This window comes from Amblyomma maculatum, chromosome 11 (assembly GCF_055883805.1).
Source record: "Amblyomma maculatum isolate TAMU_Amacu chromosome 11, ASM5588380v1, whole genome shotgun sequence".
Classification (NCBI taxonomy): domain Eukaryota; kingdom Metazoa; phylum Arthropoda; class Arachnida; order Ixodida; family Ixodidae; genus Amblyomma; species Amblyomma maculatum.
The window spans coordinates 153766616-153789419 of record NC_139354.1 but is presented as its reverse complement, the minus strand read 5'-3'; the positions used below and the strand labels follow the sequence as shown (position 1 = coordinate 153789419).

Here is a 22804-nt window from a genome sequence, read left to right as displayed (position 1 = left end):
CCACTTTCTGGACCGATGGGCAATGCCAATCGCAAGGCTGGCGAGCTGCCGGACCAGCAGACGGGCATGACAGAGAACGAGGTGAAGCTCGTCCAGCAGACATGGCGCAATTTCTGCAAGGAGAACCGCGAGTATGGCGTCCTCCTTTTCATCTCCATGTTTGTCAAGCATCCTGAGTACCTGAAGCTCTTCAAGAACTTCCGCGGCAAGGCCATCATGACGCTCAAGGACGACCCGGTATTCAGAGCGCATGGATGCTCCATAGGATACCACCTGACCTCGATGGTGGAGAGCCTGCCAGACCCTCCAACCTTCGAGGTACTGGTACGACGCAACGCCGCCGAACACCTGCGCCGAAGGGGTGTCAAGCCGCACCACTTCGAGGTGATGGGCCAATGTCTAGTGGATGTGCTGCAGGCGAAGGACGAGCGCCACATGACACCCGCTGCCATCGAGGCCTGGGGAAAGTTTCTCACGGTGAGTCGGAAAACATTTTCTATACACAGATATGCTATAAGCTCTTGCTTCAAAAGTTTATTCAGGTGAACCGAAACATCGCGCTCAGTTTCGCGTCTTGCCGAATCATTTTCAGCTCTCGTGGCTTGCTACTTGCGCGTTGTAGGGCAAGAACATCCTGTGCGCTTAAAAGAAGACCTAATGAGACACACGCGTCAATGCTTCGAGAGTATCTTAATGTTCTGCGTGGCACTTGCCAGTCCCAAGTTTTTAGAAAATGACGATTTATTCTTATAAAAAAATTAGTTGTGGTTTAACTCCGGTTAACCCTAGTTGAATTTCGATAGCAACGACGGAAGCTTCTTTTGCCTGTTTTATTATCCCCTATCACGCCCTATCAGTGTAAGGCGATACATTATTGGGCACATTTAAGCTCACCCTTTAAAAGTATGACGCGAGAGCGTATGCTACCAGCCCACATAAAAATGAGTAGAGTTCAATGCTACTGAACCGAATGTGGAGCGAAAGCATTAGCTGCCGGTGACCGAGCGTTTCTCTTCTTCTTCGTCTTCGTCTTCTTTTTCGCGGCTGTTCAAAGTCAAACTTGGCGCTTCCCAGGACGACACGACGGACCGAAAAAAGACGCAGTATTGCTATCGCAATAAAATTATGCCAAAGTCCGTGACGGGAAAGGAAAAAAGAGGCAATAGAACACGGTTAAGATAAAAAAATCACAGCCTTTTTTCTAGAAGAAAATATTGCCCTGCTAAAATGATCAGAATGTAGAGGATAGTGAAAGGTAGACGCAATATAATTTCATCCTATGATGCTGTAGATGAAGCAGTGAGCTGCATAGCGATTGTTAAATACAAGGGCCCTAAGCCTTTGCCAGAGGTCTGCCTTGAATATGTAAAATTACGTCTATACCTGCCACGTCTCCTACATTCAGAGGTCCCCTACTTAGTCTGGGCTCTTCCTGTGCAAGTAGTACGATTTTGTAAGAGAACGCATTGCACCTGATAGCCAATTTTCAGCGCATCGTTTAAGGCACTTTTATTTTTCAATACACTACTGTCAAATATTAGACGTGAATTCAGGCCAGCCATATATGCGGTTGCTCAAGGAGCGAAGGCTCTCGGTTTATGCGCAGTTGTGGCTGTAACGTCGAATGTTTGTGGGCACCTCGGCCACATTGAGAGAAACGTGGAAGGAAGCGGATCAAAGACGCCAGAATGCAGGCGGCTAGCCGCTTCAGGCGGCTGGGCGTCAAGTAAGGAAGAACATGTCTTCCAAAGTAGCACAAAATCAATTATCCTTCGGTGGCGTTTCGGTGTCAAAAGCTGGCATGAATATAGGCCCTTCGGTGGCATTTGGGCAATCCGAGACTTTTTCCAACAATTGCCCCATCATATATGCCAATAGTTCACCTATGATCAGCCAGTACAACTTTCAAACATCGTTCCCACTTAATTGGGCCCATCTGCCCATTTCCTCCAGCGCCAACACGTCCGTTGCCCAGATACTATGCCGTGCCGAAAAAGCCCGTCATGTAGCCAACTAATGCACATTGGCTTTTCAAAGCCACGCAGAAGAACACTGCGACCAGCATCATCGTGCAGTGACTTACTGGGCAAAGCGGCAAAGCGATCCGAAGGCTCCAGTGCATTTTTGGATAAAGCCAGATCAACCTTGGAGTCGACTGCACATTGACTTCGCGAGCCCCGTCAAGGGAGAAGTATTTTTAGTAATAGTGAACGCATATAGCAACTGAGCAGAGGTCGCAATCATGCCTTCTATGAAGGCTACGGATGTCATCACCATTTTAAGGAAGATGTTCGCGACTCATGGCGTCTTAGATGTTATCGTTTCAAATAATGACACAGCCTTCTCAAGCTCGGGGATGCAAACATTTTTAGGTGCAATGGTGTGCGTGCCATTTTCACTGCACCTTATCATCCAGCCAGCAACGGAAGGGCGGAGAGGAGATGGTAAGAGAAGTTAAAGAAGCTTTAAAGAAGCAGCAGAAGGGATCGACGCAGTGCAAGGTTTCGAGGTTCCTGTTTAAACAGCACACGACGCCGCATGCGATCACGGGTAACTCTCCGGCAGAGTTGATGTTTGGGCGTAGGCTGAGGACAGCGTTGGATAGGCTTCATCTCGATAGGCAACACGTGCCTGAGCTGCCACGCCCAGGTTTCGTGTCGGTGACGCAGTTTATGTTAAAAGCTTTTGTCCAAGGTTGATAGCTTCCAAGGTTGTGGCTGTGAGATGCCCTGTGTCTTACACGGTTCTGCTGGACATCGATGAGCACCATCACAGGCACCGGAATGTGTTGAGGAGCGCCTGGATGAGGCCAGAAGGACTACCACGTCAGGCTCCCTCCTACTGCCAGGTGGCCAGAGAAATTACCTGCCACCGTGGAAGCAACACCGGAAGCACGTTGAGGTCGCTGCGCAGTAATCAATCAAACGGAGAAGATCAACAGCTGTTCGACAACCTGTTGTACTTTACGGCATCGATGATTAGCCAACATCTTGATTGTGTTAATAATCTTAGGGAAAGGAATGTAGTGTAGTGCAGGAATGTAGTATGGCACAGGAAATGCCACTGCATTTCCTGTGCCATAAGTTATCGTGGCCGTAACACTTGTTTTTCATGCTTTAAAAACGGCTGTGCATCGATAAAGATTGTTCAGTTCTACCCTGACATACGACTGAATTACAACCGCATTGTAGTTTTTCCTGTTGCGGTGGTGTTTATTTTTCGTTTCAGGCCACAATATCACTGCTTCTACAATTATGTTTTCAATCTTTGACCTGCTTCCTCCTTCCCCATCCCTATCCTTTCTTCTTCTGAAGCAAAAGCGCATTTGAATCCCTGCCAGTGATGATCGCGCTTACCAAAAAAAAAAAAGTCCACTTGTCGAAATGCTGGCTGCACTACGGAGGCTCCCCCTCTACCCTTGTCTAGCGCCTCTTTCATGTTGTGTAACCATCCTCTTTTTCACGTTCCAAACTAAAGTAAAAAGCATACATCGGTGCAAAGGAATGTGGTACCGGTGGTTTAGTTATTAGGGTTTTTAATAATAGGTTAGCGAATAGCTTCAAAATGCTAGGACAAAACCTTAATATCAAAACATGCATGACACATTTCAGGACAATGAGTTTTACGAGAAAGGATAGTGAACAATTACCATACCATAGTGTAGGACTTCATACTGCTAATCCAGTAGTTTCGTTTCCTATAATTATAGGATTATTTGAAAGGTTTCATAGTGTTAGCAATGTTCCTTTTATAATAAAAAAGAATCTTTTAAACAATCTGTATCGAATCGATATTGCTTTAGTAACGGTAGATGTTTGTCTCGTCACTCTGGATCTATCTTGAGATATGCCTTGAAGTATCTATATAATCACGTTAGAAATCAGTTCTAAAGCAGTTTCTGCCGATTATGACGATTAAGCATTGTAACGTGAGTATTCTTGGGTTTGTGAGCATTGTGTGCTCTTTTATATAGTTGTAATTAGGGGGATTGTCTGTTATCGTTGTGTATAAATCTCGCACCATTTCTTTGGACTACCTCGAGTTCCTTTACTAGCGTATCGGAAAATAAAAGCCAGGCTACATCTGCATATTCAAATATAGGTCTGGCGAAAGTATTGAAAGAAATCAATCTAACGTTTGATTGTTTCTGTGAAAGACTTCTCTGAAAAAAGTCGTTTTAGAACTGATGACGCAGCAAAGTTGTCGTGAGAGTCCCATTTAAGATGGCGTCTTTCAGCGCTGGATACCAGACATAATTGCTCACGTCAGCAGCCGCAGACCTGCCGAATGAACCAACTAGCAGGCGGCCCTACAAAAGGAACCTTCACGGAAGTTCGCACAATCCTAAGATTAGGGCCACGGCCGGTTTTAAAGACTCCAGAATTTGCAGCAGAGTAAATGCGGCAGACTTGCACGTCGTCTGGTTAAAGCGCCACTAAAAGCTTTTCGTAAGACGTTCGAACAACGTCGTACATTCCATTACCACTGACCTGTGGTAAGCGGTATACTCTCCTGATTGGGAGGGGACTTACCGAAAGGTTAGGGGAGCACAAAATGATGTTAGAAATAATAAGGCCAGGGCAATCACTGACTAAATTAAAAATGCCGTAATTGGGTTCTGAGGCTTATTAATCCAGTAGCGGTGCGTACATGCGTGACGCAGTTAGGCAGAACATTTATCGAAGCTGTTGAGATTGAAATGTGTAGTAGTTGTGTGTCAGCAACCGCTCAGTTTTGTTGTCGAAAAAAAGCTGACGTACCTCGCGGTTTAATAGAACTGGTTTTACGCCTTCACCACCTCACGTCGTACTACGCTGGGTTATCTCATGTTTTCATTCCTTCCTGTCATTCCTTTTTCTTTATATCAGCAGCTGCTGGATATAAACGACTGATGGGTCAATAACAACCGAGTTATCAGCGCTGTGTCCTGGTACTTTGATTCTTGCTGTGTGTGCTCTCTACATCACTAGCCCACTACGCCAGCTAGCCCTCCTCAACGCGTTGCATACGGAAGGCCTTTAGGCATTCACCCTCCTCCTGCTTGGAAGACCTCGTCGCGAGAATGTTATCTATGTTGCTCTTTGTATAACATCGAGGTGCAGCGGTGGCGTAGCGGTAGAACATCCGCCTAGCATGCAAGAGAACCGGGGCTCAAATCCCGGTGCCGCGCAGTTCTCCACCGAAAAAAGAAATCCGCGTTTCGATGGAATTGCATAAACAGGTTTGGGCTGCGCCCTGATGCCGGTGAACACCTCCGGCAACGCACTCCCTCACCAAAACAGGAGTTGGCCACCCTGGTGCAGTAATTGGCCCCAACCTCCTATAATAAGCTCCATAAAACCCCGGCCCTCAGTCACCAGCGGCTGCGGAACAACTGACCACGGCGGCGGTCAGACCTGTGACGCAGCAGGGGGTGCTCAGAAAGCCTGGCTTCGCTGGACAGACAGCCATTGGAGACTGACCCTGGCAACTTTTATTGCTAGAACCCTAGCTAGTGAAGCTAGCTTAGCAGTGCTGTTAGAGGAATTAGAGTGTATGAAAAGGGATGTCATAGGGCTTAGTGAAGTTATGAGGCCGAATCAGGCATATACTGTACTGAGGTATGAGCATGTACTTGTTATCGAGATTACCGGAGAGGTGAGAATTAGGAGTAGGTTTTCTCGTCAATAAATATACTGCAGCTAATACAGGCGAATTCTACAGTATTATTGAGAGGATGGCAGGCATCGCAATTAGGCCTAATAATGGTAAGGATTGAAACCAGCGGAAAGACCCAGACAAAGAGAGAAGCACACAACACAACGCTGGACTAACAACTGAGTTTATTGCTAAGAAGACAGACATTCATATATACCCTTTAGCGAAGAAGCCACACATGCGCCCGTGGCAAGAGAAATAATCAGAAGACAATCACGGGGAAAATTACCTTCATAGCACGCATGTGCGCTGTAAAGAGCTCAGAAACTAAAATTCTTTATCCTACAAGGTAACAGAAGTTTCGCTGACACAAGTCTTATCATTTTTAATATGAAAAGCCTTCAGAATTTCGCATTGGCTCTTTGTTTTTCCCCGCCCCAGAATGACTGCCCCATTAAGCAGCGGCCTGCATTTATGCATTTATGCCAACTGGCCCAGCTCTCCACTGTATTAGGCCTAATAAACGGTGTAAAATAAAGGTTGTACAGGTTGTACCTACACGTAGTTATGATGCCCAGGCAGTTGAAAGCTTCTACAAATATGTAGAATCGGCAATGCGAAAAGTAAAGGCGCAGTATACTGTACTAATGCGAGACTTCAATGCTAAGGTAGAGAAAAAGTAGGCAGGAGACCTGGCAGTATGTGACTATGGAATTGGTTCTAAGAATAGCAGGAGGGAGTTTCTAATTGAGCTTGCAGAGCGCAATAGCTTAAGAATCATGAATACCTTCCTCAGCAAACGGAAGAACCGGAAATGGACATGGAAAAGTCCTAACGGGAAGACAAAAAAAAATGAAATTGACTTCACACTGTGTTCAACACCCGCCATTATGCAAGATGTAGAGGTAATCGGGAAAGGGAGATACAGTGACTGCAGGATAGTGAGGTCCAGAAGTAGCCTAAATAAGGAACGTAACAGATTAGTACGAAAGAAATGCATGAACGAATAAGCGGTGAGGGGGAGGGCAGAAGAGTTAAGGATCTCGCTACAGAATAGATATTCAGCTATAACCGAGGATGGCGACATTACCCTAGGCAATGAACAAAAATTTCAGAGATGTTATTACTGATTGCGCTGTAGACGTAGGCGGTAGGATCGCTAGAGAGGATACCGGTAGGCTGTCTAAAAATACAAAAGATTTGATTAAGAAATGCCAGGGTATGCAAGCTTCCAATCCAACAGACAGGATAGAATTGGCCGAGATCTCAAAGATAATCAATAAGCGCAAAGTGGCCCATATAAGGAAGTATAACATGGAGAAAATCAATCATGCTGTAAAGAACGGAGGAAGCCTTAAAGCGGGGAAGAAGATATTGGGCATAGGCAAAAATCAGATATGTATGCACTAAAGGACAAGGCGGGCAACGTCAACGCGAATGTGGACAAGATAGTCAAAGTAGCCGAGGAGTTCTATACTGATCTCTAAGTAGGCAAAGTAGTCAGGACCGTAATGAGATTGGCGGTAGGGCAAAATAGTCAGACGTTCCACCAGTGACGAAGGGCGAGTTCAAGTAAGGAATAGTAACTATAAAAAGAGGGAAAGCACCTGGAGACGATCAAATAACTACAGACTTGGGGGGGGGGGGGGGGATATCGTTATAGAAAAACTGGCCACCCTGTGTACGGAGTGCCTGATGTCATCGACGGCACCGGAACCTTGGAAGAACTCAGACTAATTATCCTCATTCATAAGAAAGGGAACGTTAAGGACCTTAAAAATTACAGACCAATTAACTTACTGTCTGCCACGCATAAGGTATGTACTTAGGTAATCGCTAATAGAATCAGGACAACCTTAGACTGCAAACAAACAAAGGATCAAGCTGGTTTGGGAAACGGTACTCTACTATCGATCATATCCATACCATCAACCAGGTGATAGAAAAATGCTCTGAATATAACCAATCCTTGTACCTAGCATTCATTGATTACGAAAAATCCTTTGACTCAGTAGAAACCTCGGCGGTGATGCAGGCATTGAGAAATCAGGGGGTAGACGAACCGTACGTGAAAGTGCTGGAAGATATATATAGTGGCTGCACAGCAACCATAGTTCTGCATAAAGAAAGTAACAAAATTCCCATAACAAAATTTGTTAGGCAAGGAGGCACGATCTCCCCAGTACTATTCACAGCTTGCTTAGAGGCAGTATGCAGAGACTTGGAATGTGAGCATTTAGGGATAAGGGTAGATGGAGAATCGGCATCGGTAATTTGCGATTTGCTGATGCCATTGCCTTGCTAAGCACCTCGGTGGATGAACTGCAAATAATGATTGATTACCTAGACAAGAAACGTAGAAAGGTAGGCTTGAAAATTAATGTTCAACAGCCTCGGGAAGGAACAGCAGTTTACGTTAGGCAGCGACGCACTGGAAGTAGTAGGCGCATATGTCTACTTAGGAAAGGTAGTAACCGCAGATCCCGACCTAGAGAGGGAAATAAGGCGAATAAGAATGGGATGGAGCGCATTTGGCAAGCATTCGCAGTATATGACTAGCAGCTTACAGGTATCGCTCAAGAGGAAAGTATACAACAGTTGCATCTTACCTACTCACCTATGGGGCTGAAACGTGGAGGCTAACCAGGGGGGTTCTACTTAAGTTGGGGACAACGCAGAGAGCTATGGAACGAAAAATGGTAGGGGTAACATTAAGAGATAGGAAGCGTGCAGAGTGGTTGAGAGAAATAACTCAAGTTACCGACATTCTAGTGGAAATTAAGAAGAAGAAATGGACATGGGCAGGACATGTAGTGCGAAGAGAGGATAACCGATGGTCGCTTAGGGTAACAAACAGGATTCCAAGGGAAGGAATGCGTAGCAAGCGGCGGCAGATAGTTAGGTGGGTGGATGAGGTTAAGAAGTTCGCAGGGGTCACGTGGATGCAGCTAGAACAAAAACGGGCTAATTGGAAACATATGGGAGGGGCATTCGCACTGCAGTGGATATAGTCAGGCTGAGGATGTATAACAGCGACAATGCCGCTAAGTGTTTTTCGCGACTTCCGGCACTGATGCAATTCCAAAATTATAATGTTGTAGCGACAAAACGCTCTGCAAAGGTGCTTATTGTTATGTAGCGGCAAACGAGCAGATGGCACAACATGGGGACAGGGTGAAACATTGCTGACTATAGTCTGATGGCTCCTCTCGCGCCACTGCCAATCTTCACATTTCCCAGGGCTACTGAGCGATCCTGATGCATTGAACCACTGTGCTTCTCAGCTGTCGCCATACCGCAACGGCTATCATGACCCAACCCGGCACCTCGCGAACCCCCAACCCCTTCATTCCTGGTCATCACCCGTCGCTGTGACCTCGACATGTTTTCTGGCACCTCGGACAATAACGTAGAAATATGCATCTCCATGCACGAATGTGTGAGCACCCACAACAGGTGGGACTCCTTTGCTTTTCCTGATATATATTAACAATCTTCCTTCTATGATTTCTTCTACTATCCGCTTATTTGCTGATTGTTGTGTAATTAACCGCCCAATCACTAACAGTACGGACGTTGGCATTCTTCAACAAGATCTTAACCAAATCGAAGCTTGGTGCAAACGTTGGCTAATGTCTCTTAATATTTCCGAAACATGTTTGATTTCGTTCCATCGTCGGCAGACGCATACTCCTTCTAAATACGCTCTTTTTGGTTCTGAAGTGTAGTCCGTCTCTTCCTGTAAGTACTTGGGTATTACTGTTACGCAAAGCCTAGCATGGTCATCTCATGTCATGAACATCGCTAACGAGGCTAATCGTACCCTTGGTTTCATACGGCGCAATCTACGTTTTGCCACCCCATCCATCAAGTTATAAGCATACCTGACTTTTGTCCGTGCTAAACTAGAATATGCTTCGTCAATATGGGATCCCCACCAGTCTAAGCTCTCTTTAACCTTAGAAAAATTACAAAATCGTGCTATCCGTTTGATTTATTCTGGTTATTCATACTACACTAGGGTGTCTGCTTTAAAATCTAGGGCCAATTTACCTAGCCTTGAAACCCGACGGAATATTTTTCGATTGGGCCTTTTTCATATGTTTTATCATTCATCTTAAGGAGAATCAGTCATATCACCTGCTTGTCGCCTCTCAAGCCGTCTTAATCACCATAAGACCGTCTACGCCCCCTCCGCAAGAACTATCGCTCCTTCTCGTTTTTTTTTTCGTCACTTCGTCCCAGGACTGGAATGATCTACCACAGGACGCCGTGCGTCATATCAACGCCATCCATTTTAAGAACGCTATCAAGACCATTGTTGTTTAACTCTCATGCCCATCCCTCATGTAATGCCCCATACCAGGGGCCTTTGAGGTATCAAATAAATAAATAATGCTTGCAACTCATAATGTATTTGTCCGGCACCGCGACGCAATGGTACGCCACCCATGAGGACCAATTAGCGAGTTGGAACATTTTTAAATAAAAATTTCAAGCTGTGTTCGGACCCCAAGATCCTTTGAAATTCGAGGCCAAAAGCAGCTTCAGTCGCGTGGGCAGTCTTACACTAAAAGCTGCGTCACAAACGATGTAGAAAGCGTATCGTTCGCCACGAACTGGAGGCTTACACACCTGCTTCACCACAACACATCCCTCTTGACCACAACGTTTTTGATGTATCGCTCATTCAGGTCGTCATGCGTGAATAAAATGTCAACTTGGACATCTCGCCTGCTGTCTGCTCTATCTCAAACCCCAGCGTTCGGCCACCCAGCACGAACCTTTTTTATCTCGGGGCCCCGTATTTTCGTCACTACCGAAGTGCGGCAGATTGGCGGACAAGGCGATCGCCCTACATGCTTCAACTGTTACTGTATCGGCCACATTTTCCAGCCCTGCCGCAATACATGGCCTCCGGCCCATTGCACCGGGTTTTTCTATCATTATTATCCAGACACGCTATGTCGTTTTCCGCCCCGACCCCCGCCTGATCAGTGAGATTGGGCCAACAATTCCCGCTCCCCATCTCCACGAACTTGTGATTATCGATCCCCGCAGCTCCCACGATCCTAGGCTGCTGATTCATACAGCGGTTCGAATTTGTAAAACTAGCTGATATAGCTCCCGGAGCTGGTGCTGCATCCACGACCAGGCCCACAAATCCTCTATAGACCTTCCGCTTGAAGCAACTAGACATTTGTGTTGATGGTGTTCCCGTGAGTGCTCTTGTAGGCACTGGAGCGGATGCCTCCGTCATGAGTGCAAGCCTTCGTAGTCGTTTACGTTCTCACGCCGGCTCAGTCTCGGGTGCGTGTCGCAGACGGCGGAATGGTTGGTGCTGAACTTCGCACCATGCGCGTTAATGTTGCTGGCCGTGACCTCCCAGTGCAGTTCACTGTTTTGAACCCTTGTTCCCATGACTTCATCCTCTGCCCCGATTTTTAGGCGAAAGTCTCTAATACCTCATAGTTGTGGACAGAAGGTTGGCAGCAGAGTTGTCAAGCTTTCGAGAGCGAGAGTTAAAAATAAATTAACAAACTCCATCGAACCTCCATTCATTGAATCCCCACCCGAGCGCTTTACCACTGCGCCCCAGATTTTGTTTTCTCTTTATTGCCTGGCTTTAACACACGACATAATACAAAATGAAAATTTATCAAATCATGAAAAAGGACACACAAGGCAACGTACATCAATGAATGTCATGATCAGCCAGTGTTAGACTGGCCTCGTCGCTTTAAAACTCTCGCTGCGACAACGAAGGCTCTACCATTGAGAGCCATTTGGGAGGTTCTGCAGCCACTTTATGAATGGCAATAAACCGCCCCATACTCTCTCGAAAATAAATTCCAGCAGGTCTGGCATCCCTATCACAGTGATAGCCTCCCATTCTGGAGCGCCATAGATGTACAGTGGAGGCCCATAAGCATAATTACGTCAAAGGGAACCCCATTCTCATTCTCTATGCTTAAATATCGAATGCCTTGCGAGTCTAGTGGAACATCCGTCTTTACGGTGCGTTCTAAAACATCCCAAAAATATGCCCCTTCCCAGCAATGTAAAAAAACGTGATGTATTGTTGCCGGCTGCTTACAGATTAAACAATGGGCCTTTCACGAAAAAAACCTTTTTGTCTAAAAACGTCTTTATTGGTGCTGTTCCAGTATGTAATTAAAAAATAGAGTCTTAGCTCCTGGCGAAACCTACATTTTCACTAATACATCTGTATCAGGGCCTCCACTGCATATGGCTCTGTAGAAGGGTTCTGGGAAGACAATATCACACAGATCGCGGTACAATTTTTTCGCCTTTACACCAAACAAGTATTCCAGAGAGAAACGCGTTAATAGAAATCTAATACTCTCGATGACCTCTCTGTAATATCCATAAATCCCCCACGTTACTTCTTTAGTGGAGACAACAAACTCAGGCAACAGGCGCCCCAGCCTAACCTGACAGACGGTGCGCAAGAATAAGTCGGAAACGTCGCGAAAATACAAAAATCGATTGATCACCTGGCGTGAGAAGAGATGCGCGAGCCCCAAACCCTAATATTTAACCCGCCTTAAAAGAGTGGTCCTGCTACAGCGTTCCAATTCCGCCGCCCAAATGAAAACGGCAAAATTGCTGTGAAACTTTTGTAAGTTTACCTGCACACAATGCGACACTTGCAACCCGTGCCGTAGCTTGCTGATGAAAAAAAATATCACATACTGTAGCTCTCTGCTTTCTCCCGTAGTTCTTGTGTCTTCCCTTTCCGATGTTGCTCGCTTTGGCGGTAACATAACAATAATAATAATAATAATACTTTATTCACTTCAATGAAACAATACAGGACGCGGACGCGCCAAAGCCGCAATTGGGCTTGTAGGGCGCCGTCCGGCAGCAGCAATAACCTCTGCTACCAAATCACAGAATTATTCAATACCCAGCTCGATACCTAAGTACTTGGTCGGGGTCTTTGCTCACGTGACATTGGCAAAGTGTTCAGGCTTCGACGGTCACTGTCCACGCCATAACTCAAGGTACTTGGCCCAGTTCACCCCACTACTGGTAACAAAGGAAAACTCACGGACGCATTTGACAACCTCAAGTACTCTTTCCTGTGAACCGTGAAAACAGCAACATCATCCGCGTACGCCAACTTCACCTCGGCTGCTTGTAACTAAACTCCATTAATGGTGCCGCTTTTCATTATTTTCATACAAAAGGTCTCAATGTAAATGCAAAACGAAAAGGGGGTGAGGGGACAGCCCTGTCGTACCGAACGCTGCATGCTTATGGGGGCCATGGAGGCCCCCAGACGTTTATTTAAGATCAATCTTGTCATGCAGTTTTGGTAAGCCAGGGCCACGCCCTTACAGATAACAGAACCAACGTTCACACGATCCAAAATACAAGCAATGCTGTAATGGCGGCTAGTAGGTTTTCTATTATCACCTAGGTGCGCTGAACTTTAACCAGTCTTGTCTTGTGTTAGTGAATCGTCTCCAGTGAAAGTTCACCGCGCTTAAGTGATGATCCAAAATGGATGATTCTTTCCAACGCGCGAAGTGTTCTTGAGTGTTGCGATGGGGGGGGGGGGATGAAGTGGTCGTGTATCATCATCATCATCATCAGCCTGATTATACCCACTGCAGGGTGAAGGCCTCTCCCAAATTTCTCCACTTAACCCAGTTGTGTGCTAGCTGCATCCACTTGAACCCTACGACCTTCTTAACCTCATCCGCCCAACTAACTTTCTGCCACCCCCTGCTACGCTTTCCTTCCCTTGGAATCCAGTTTCTTACCCTAAGCGACCATCGTTTATCCTCTCTTCGCACTACATGTCCTGCCCATGCCCATTTCTTCTTCTTAATTTCCACTAGAATGTCGGTGACCTGAGTTATTTCTCTGACCCACTTCGCACACTTCCTATCTCTTAATGTTACCCCTACCATTTTTCGTTCCATAGCCCTTTGGGTTGTCCTCAACTTAAGTAGAACTCTCTTGGTTAGCCTCCACGTTTCAGCCCTATAGGTGAGTACAGGCAAGATGCAACTCAGAAGGGAAAATGTTTGGGCGTGTTGGTTCATCGTCAATACAGCGAAGCGCTCAAAATCACAAGGACGAGGAGGGAACAGGACAATAGCGCACTTTCAACAAATGTTTATTGCGGTTGCGGAGCATATATATATACACTTCAGAATCACAAAGAAAGAAGGAAAAACATCTGCACGTGCCGCCTAAGCTAAGAAATCCAGCTCAGTTTTTGATAGAGCCTCCGACGGTTTGCTGACGCAATCATCTCCTGAACGTGCTATCTGCGATGCTTCCACAATCTCCCTAGTTAGGCTGGTACGGTGGCGATACAAAGCAATAGTTTTGTCGAACAAAGGCTGGCAAGGTGTCTCGCTGTCACACTTTTTGCAATGGGCAGCTAGCTGTCCGTCTATGGCAATATTTCGGACCTTTTTACAGTGCTCTTGCAGCCGAACGTTCAGACATCTTCCAGTTTGGCCGATGTAGTGTCTACCACACGAAAGCGGGATCTTATACACAACATCCTTCTGGCAAGATACCAAGGGATCCCTATGTTTGACATTGCATGCTGGTTTTTGCGTTCGTGTGGGACAACTTAACCTACAAAGGCTCATCAGCTTCTTTGGTGCCGAAAACAAAACTCTTACTCCGGATCGCTGCCCAACTTTCTTCAGATTGTGCGAAAAACCATGCACGCACGGAATGACAGCTACCTTCTCTTTATCCTGTCTTTCTTTTCTATTTCCTGCTGTCTGCACGTTACGCAGGCTCGCCTCTGATTTCCGTTTGCGATTCAGGGCCTCCGCTACAGAACCTATCACGTGCCTGGGGTAACCTGCCGCCTCCAATCGAGCCACCTGTGAGCTAAGACCCTCATCAACGGTGTGATGGCATGACTTTCTAATAGCACTGGACAAGAAGGAGAGCACGATATTCCTCTTGACCAGCTTGGAATGCGACGAACTATACGGTAGGGGAGGCTTGTTGGCCCTTGGCTCATACACCCAACACGCGTGATCGTTAAAAAACAATCGTAAATCCAAAAACCTAATGCTGTTCTGCTCAGGCAATTCGGTGGTGAATGTGAGTGGTTTAAAACATGCATGAAAAGATGCTAAAATCCGCGAGACAATAGGGTCTCCGAGAGCAATAAACTCTTCCGAATAACTGCTGTCAAACGGGTCAATAAAAACAGAAGTATCCAACAAAATAAAAAATCATCAACATAATGAAACACTTTTAAAATCTTAAGATCATCAAGCCGCTCAAAAAGAGCCTTGTCACAACGAGCCAAAAATAAATCACTTAATATCGGTGCGATACAAGAACCGATGCAAACACCCTGCTTTTGCAGGTAAATGCTTTTGTCAAAGGTAACAAAAGTAGACGTCAGGTAACAAGATAAAAGCTCTAAAAAACCACTCACACTTACACCACAGTCGTTCTGAAAGTCTACCGCGCCGTACTCGTCAATTACTGCCTCGACGCAGGACAACAGACCATCGTGTGGCAATGAATAAAACAAATCTTTTATATCTACTGAAAAAGCTGTTAGAGAGTTGTGGTCGCATGACCTAAGGTAATCTATTAATACAGCAGAGTCCCTCGCCGCAAACGGGTCGTCCACGTCCAGCCTTTTAAGACGTGGACGACCTGTTTGCGGCGAGGGACTCTGCTGTATTAATAGATTACCTTAGGTCATGCGACCACAACTCTCTAACAGCTTTTTCAGTAGATATAAAAGATTTGTTTTATTCATTGCCACACGATGGTCTGTTGTCTTGCGTCGAGGCAGTAATTGACGAGTACGGCGCGGTAGACTTTCAGAACGACTGTGGTGTAAGTGTGAGTGGTTTTTTAGAGCTTTTATCTTGTTACCTGACGTCTACTTTTGTTACCTTTGACAAAAGCATTTACCTGCAAAAGCAGGGTGTTTGCATTGGTTCTTGTATCGCACCGATTTTAAGTGATTTATTTTTGGCTCGTTGTGACAAGGCTCTTTTTGAGCGGCTTGATGATCTTAAGATTTTAAAAGTGTTTCGTTATGTTGATGATTTTTTAATTTTGTTGGATACTTCTGTTTTTATTGACCCGTTTGACAGCAGTTATTCGGAAGAGTTTATTGCTTTCGGAGACCCTATTGTCTCGCGGATTTTAGCATCTTTTCATGCATGTTTTAAACCACTCACATTCACCACCGAATTGCCTGAGCAGAACAGCATTAGGTTTTTGGATTTATGATTGTTTTTAACGATCACGCGTGTTGGGTGTATGAGCCAAGGGCCAACAAGCCTCCCCTACCGTATAGTTCGTCGCATTCCAAGCTGGTCAAGAGGAATATCGTGCTCTCCTTCTTGTCGAGTGCTATTAGAAAGTCATGCCATCACACCGTTGATGAGGGTCTTAGCTCACAGGTGGCTCGATTGGAGGCGGCAGGTTACCCCAGGCACGTGATAGTTTCTGTAGCGGAGGACCTGAATCGCAATCGGAAATCAGAGGCGAGCCTGCGTAACGTGCAGACAGCAGGAAATAGAAAAGAAAGACAGGATAAAGAGAAGGTAGCTGTCATTCCGTACGTGCATGGTTTTTCGCACAATCTGAAGAAAGTTGGGCAGCGATCCGGAGTAAGAGTTTTGTTTTCGGCACCAAAGAAGCTGATGAGCCTTTGTAGGTTAAGTTGTCCCACACGAACGCAAAAAACAGCATGCAATGTCAAACATAGGGATCCCTTGGTATCTTGCCAGAAGGATGTTGTGTATAAGATCCCGCTTTCGTGTGGTAGACACTACATCGGCCAAACTGGAAGATGTCTGAACGTTCGGCTCCAAGAGCACTGTAAAAAGGTCCGAAATATTGCCATAGACAGACAGCTAGCTGCCCATTGCAAAAAGTGTGACAGCGAGACACCTTGCCAGCCTTTGTTCGACAAAACTATTGCTTTGTATCGCCACCGTACCAGCCTAACTAGGGAGATTGTGGAAGCATCGCAGATAGCACGTTCAGGGGATGATTGCGTCAGCAAACCGTCGGTGGCTCTATCAAAAACTGAGCTGGATTTCTTAGCTTAGGCGGCACGTGCAGATGTTTTTCCTTCTTTCTTTGTGATTCTGAAGTGTATATATATATGCTCCGCAACCGCAATAAACATTTGTTGAAAGTGCGCTATTGTCCTGTTCCCTCCTCGTCCTTGTGATTTTGAGCGCTTCGCTGTATTGAAGATGCAACTGTTGTATACTTTCCTCTTGAGCGATACCGGTAAGCTGCTAGTCTTAATCTGCGAGTGCTTGCCAAATGCGCTATTGGAGCATGGGTCGCGTATACCCATGCTCCAAATAGACTTCGAAAAAGGATTTGACTGTGCTGCTCACGAAATTTTGCAGTCCGTTTTGGGGTGCCACGCCTCGGATTGTGAGAACGCTCTCCATAATTCCGCTTGCCTACCGTGAGGATGATAGCGGGATTCCGCGAGTGACAGATACCGCGCCTTTCGTTCCTGTAAACGAATTGTAGAACATTTTGAAGATAGCGCTAAAACAAGGACCAATTATTGAATGCCGAGGAACTTCGATGCGGTCAGTAGAAATGCTGGTTGTGTTCGACAAGAGGCGCACGATGTACCGTCCCAACAGGTCATCACGTCACCAGACGATTCATGCATATACTAACGCGCCCATCACAGATGCGGAAGTTAGAGCCGCCATTATGATCTTAAAGACGCTATCAGCCCCCGGCCCCGATGGGAAAACAAACAAAATGCTAAGAAACGAAAACTACGCCTTCATAACCGCACTAACCAACTACATGCAAGAAGTATGAAGTAGCGCTCGTCTCGCTCAGCAGTCCAAATCTACAAACGTTGTGGTAATTCCAAAACCCGGCAAACCACCGAAATTGGAAAACCTCAGACCCATTTCTCTAACATCATGCATTGGAAATCTCATGGAGCGCGTAATCCAAATAAGGCTAACAAAATTTATTGAGCAAAACGACCTTTGGTCGCACGTGATGGTCGTGTTCCGGCCGGGCCTGTCTACGCAGGACGTGATGCTTCGTTTACAACAAAACATCATTGACTCGAAAACCAGATTCGCGAAGGTAACTTTAGCACTGGATCTAACACAAGCATTTGACAACGCAAAACACCAGGCAATTTCGAGGGACTGCAGGAATATAATTGCGTAAAGAATTTCCTGACAAACAACATTGAAACTAGTTTCAGGACCTAGAATCCCCCACTCTCCACCTGGGAAGTAAAGACACGCCGCAAGGCTCGATGCTCTCCCCCTTCCTCTTTAGAGGGGTGATGAGAAGCCTTCTCGCCGCTCTTAAGGTTAAAAAAATTTGAAGTTCAGTTTGTATGCAGACGACGTTAATCTCTGGAAGCAACGGTAGCATACAGGAACGCCTACAGTGGCGGACACCCTCGGTCCTACGGGGCCGACAGGGGTCTCGCGTGCTCCCCGCAAAAATTCGAACATTTAAAAAATAACCGAAAATGAATGAGGTGCAAGCACGACTTTAACTTCGAAATTAAAGTCGACGGCAAAACCGTACCAAAAGTTAAGCAAATCAGAAACCTCGGACTTTTTGCTCAAGAAGAAGGAACTATAAAAATCTCACTACATACGTGACGCACAAGAAGGAATATTTAGGAGGATTGCACTTATAGGCAGGGGCCTCGAAGAGACGAGCATCTTAAGACTGACGCAGGCGTACATAAGCCGAATATGCTGTGCCACACTGTTGCTCAACATCACGACCAATAAAAAGATAAGATAGACGCGCTCATCAGGCATTGCGTAAAGACGGTGCTGGGCCTACAGATCTCCTTCTCCACGTACCACTTGCTAGAAATGGGAGTGCATAACTTCATGAAGCGGTGAGAATCACCCAACATGAGAGATTAAGTAGGACAAGCACGGGTCGAATCATCCTAAAATGGGTGGGTCGAAAAACAGATGGGGGCAGAGCCAACAAGCGCCCTGCCGCCACACAGTAGCGAGAATATCATCGTCCCTCCTCTCCCCACAGCATGTACCCAGAATACCACAAGGAGAAAAGAGAAAAGAGAGTAGAATTGCATTGGTTAAAATAGCACAAGAATGCAGAGTAAAAGAAGTCGCCTACGTAGACGCTGCAAGCGGCCGATCGGGGGTGGCAGTCGCCGCGGTTAGCGATGGTAACGGCCCATCAGTCGTCTCCACCGCCATCCGGAGCAGAAACATAGACAAGGCTTAAGAGGTCTCAATAGCGCTCGCTTTTGCCGGAACAAAGGCTAGCTTGATCTTTAGCGACAGTAAACCTGTTGTCTGGATTTTTTTAAAAGGTAGGATATTGCAAAAAACAGCCTGCATTCTATCAGGTGCAACTAAACTCTAGCGCAAAATCACCCTAATTTGGGTCCCAGCACACATATTCGTCTCCGGCTGCGAGGCGGCCCATGATTTGGCCCCGAGATTTCTTCTTCCGGGCAAACGCGGAGCCGCCTAAATGCCAGGAGATAGGCGAACGTTTGCAAACCTATAAAGAAATCGTCGAAATCTATAGATTAGGATGACGTCTGATGCCGGCATCGGATCCAAGCTTAATAAATAAAGGTCATAGCATGGCGGCGATTACAAGCCGGAAACTTCTAAACTCTCTCTGGGTTTTTCACACGCAGATAATTGAGAGAAAAAAATAGAAGGGTTAAACACTGCTGAACCGAATATGTGGCAAAAGCATTAGCTGCGTGAGGCCGAACGTTGTTGTTGTTCTTCTTCTCCTTGCTCTTTTTCCCCAGCCCAAATATAACGCCAAGCTTTAACCAAGCCGTGTGAACATGCCTTAGCGGTCTATGGGGGTAACGTAAATGCCAGGTCATGGCAGGCTGATTTCGACGTAACCGTCCCATGTGAAACTAGAGACCCAAGTTGGCAGCTCTTGCCAGGGGATCATGGACACGGACACGTGCACGAAAACAGACACGGCACACCGCGACGAGCGGTTAGACCTGGCGTAGCATTGCTTTCGCAATAAAATGATAAATGTAGATCCTGCGAAGCGAGAGGGACCCTCGACCATATATTTTGGGAATTCCCTAAGTCTCCGAGCATTAGGGACAACATTAAAAGTAGAGAAGCCTGAGTAGACCCTCCTGTGAAGCGACTTCCACGCTGACCAGCAAAAAGCCGTCCGCCTGGTGGCTGAGGCCTGCAAAACACCAATATATATTCGCCAGTCCTTGGTCCTGGAAGGTTCAGCCTCTGTTCCTCAGGCCTGCGTGCAAGGAACGGGGAGTAGGGGGCCTCCTAAATCGGTAGAAAATGAACTTTTATTCAATCAATCAATCATGCATATGCGATACTGACCCAGCCGAGCGTCCGATGAAGGATCCTTGCGGCGCCTTTCATTTGGTGCTACCTCGAACGCCGCACCACATATCAAGCCGAAACAGACCCAGGTGTCTACAAGGCGTTAAAACAGTAGGCACCAGTGGCGTTTGAAATTGATTTTCAGAATAGAAAAGGTGCAGTATCTCTCACAATTCTCTGCGGACACATGTACGACGCCGTCAAGGAAGGGATGAAGGTGGGAGTGAAAGAATAGAGGGAAATAGAGGTGCCGTAGTTAAGGGCTACGGTCTACCGCGCTATAATGGCTTTAGTCTTATAGCATTTTAGTGGTCCAATGTGCAATCTAGAATTTTTTCTATCTATCAGAAGACTGCTCGGATGGTTTGGTTATGCCTTCCGGCTTATGCAACGCCCCACCCACATTCGAAAATATGATGGACTCCATGCCGCAAGGATTTAAATGGTCCTCTTGGCTATGCTATTTAGACATATATTATGGTGAGGCTACCCCCAAAAAACAAAATATTGTGCCCCTGCCCGTGCCACTAGGTAATGCTATTTAGACAGTGTAATTAGGTTTTCACCCAAGTTTGCATCCCACATGGCAGACCTCTCTAAAGTTCATTTACTCTTCCCTCATGCCGAGCTACAGCCCCACTCTTCAAAATGCCTTTTCGCCCGTCATCAGCTCAATATACTAGTCCATGTCGTCGATACTACAGGGGTTCGTCCCCATCCAGACATGATCCGAACAGTGAAGCACTTCCTTGCTCTGTTCGAGCAATGATGTCTTTGTTCGTAGTTGCGTACGCTCATTTAGGATTTTGGCCACATTTCTCATCCGCTGACAGATCTTAAAAACAATGTGTTTTTTAAGAGTTCCTCCCAAGATGAAGATTTTGCGCTGCTTATAAGAAACCTCACCAACGCACCGGTCTTGGCACACTTTGGCATGTCAGCTCCTACAGCTTCTACAGTGGGCATGGCATCGTAGTCAACCTTTCCAACTGCCAATCTGGCACTAATCGTGTCAGAGTGGCAGCATATGCCAGCCGCCTCCTATCGCCTTCAGAGCAAACCTACTACAATACCGAAACAGAGTGCTTGGCCCTCGTCAGGGCTGTTGCAAAATTTCAGCCCTACCTGTAAGGCAGGCCATTAATACTAGTCACAGATCACCATACACTATTCTGGCTCCTCTAAAGGATCGAATTCATCGTCTCGGACGGTTGTATTGCGACTCCAAGGTATTACTGCGCAGATGCCGAATGCCTCTTATTACGTTGTTGCCCAGACTGATACACTCATGAGCGCATGCGTCATTGAGCTGTGCTGTATTACCGTTTGAAATTTTAGCGAAGAACAGCGTCGGGATGTGGAGCTCCTCTCCATCATTGATCACCGAACGTCCACCCAAGCCGAACATTTTTTGAATCTCTCTGCTCTCATTGACGGTATTTTATACCATCCCAATCTTCAGCCTAGTGGTACTGAACATTTCCTGGTCGTCCCCAAGCACATACGAACAGTCGTTCTCACGAACTTCGCGATTACCTGACTGCTGGCCAGATAGGCGTTACTCACAAATGCGACCGTATCCGTCATTTCTTCAAGCCTGGCCTCTACCGCTCACAGCGCCGTTACGTTGGTGCTTACGATGAGTGTCAGCGTCGAAAGGGACCTGTGTCTCCTCCCGCCGGCTTTCTTCAGCCCATCGACATCCCTCCGTAGCCGTTCTAACATGTCGGCTTGGACCTCCTCGTAACCTTTCCCGAGTCCACTTGTGGCATTGATGGGTTGCAGTAGCCACAGATTATGCCGCCCGGTACGCGATAACGCGCACGCTCTCCACGATTACTGTTGCTGATGACGCCGACTTTCTTCTTCATGACCTCATTCTTCATCCCCCCCCCCTCACCCCAAACTGCTCAATGACTGTGGCCGCACCTTCCTTTCAGAAGTTGTGGACGACTTTCTTCACGCGCGCTCCACTAAGCACAAGTTGACCACAACTTACCACCCACAAACGAACGGCCTCATTGAGCGGCTGAATCACGCTAATATTGCGAAAGCAATACTATGCCATGTCTAACTACTCATTGCTGTGTGCCGTGTCCGTGTACGTGTACGTGTCCATGGTCACTCATGGCGTTTGACTTCACGTTACCCTATGCCACGGGCAGGAGCTGTCATATGGGGGGGGGATATCAGAATCAGCTTGCCAGAACCGTTTGCTTTCTCATTGCCCCTACGACAGGCAGGCACGTATTGGAATAATGTAGCAAGCAAAAGAAGTTTCCGCCATGCCATGTATGTCTTCTTTGATCACCCTGACTGGAGCGTCTCTCTCCCATTCGTTACATTGGCATATAATTCCTCCCGTCATGGCACTGCCGGATACTCTTCGTTTTACTTCCTCTACGCTCGTGAGCCTATATTGCTGCTTGGCGCATAGTTTCGAACATCATGTCCCCCATATTGTGATTACGTCTGTTAAGTCATTGCCCATGCCGACTATCCCCGAAAGTTGACCATTCCTGCTTGCAAGCTTCCCAAGCTTCACCGCAACAGCACTACAACAGTGCTTTCTCGCCGTATGGGGTTCTCGGAAGAGCTACTTTCTCGCTGTGTTGACACGCATCGTGTGCTGCGCCAAGTCACAGCCGTCCCCTACGTGACTGAACCTGATTTCCCTGAGTGCACTTCCCATACCATACACTCCAATATTGTCCACGTCTTCTGCCTTAAGCCCTACAAACTAACTTATCGTTATTCTGACACTCGCTAAGCAGCACCGCGACAGCACT

At 46.6% G+C, this 22804-nt stretch overlaps 1 protein-coding gene across 1 annotated transcript in view; it reads left to right on the top strand.

Annotated features, from left to right (window-relative positions):
• The first annotated feature begins 15 nt into the window (after positions 1-15).
• The window catches only part of LOC146175205 (cytoglobin-1-like), a 39745-nt gene continuing 16956 nt past the window's right edge, over positions 16-22804 (top strand). Inside the window, exon 1 of the mRNA XM_084583704.1 lies at positions 16-477. Within this exon, the coding sequence (XP_084439830.1) occupies positions 16-477 (462 nt within the window). The remainder of the gene's footprint in view (positions 478-22804) is intronic.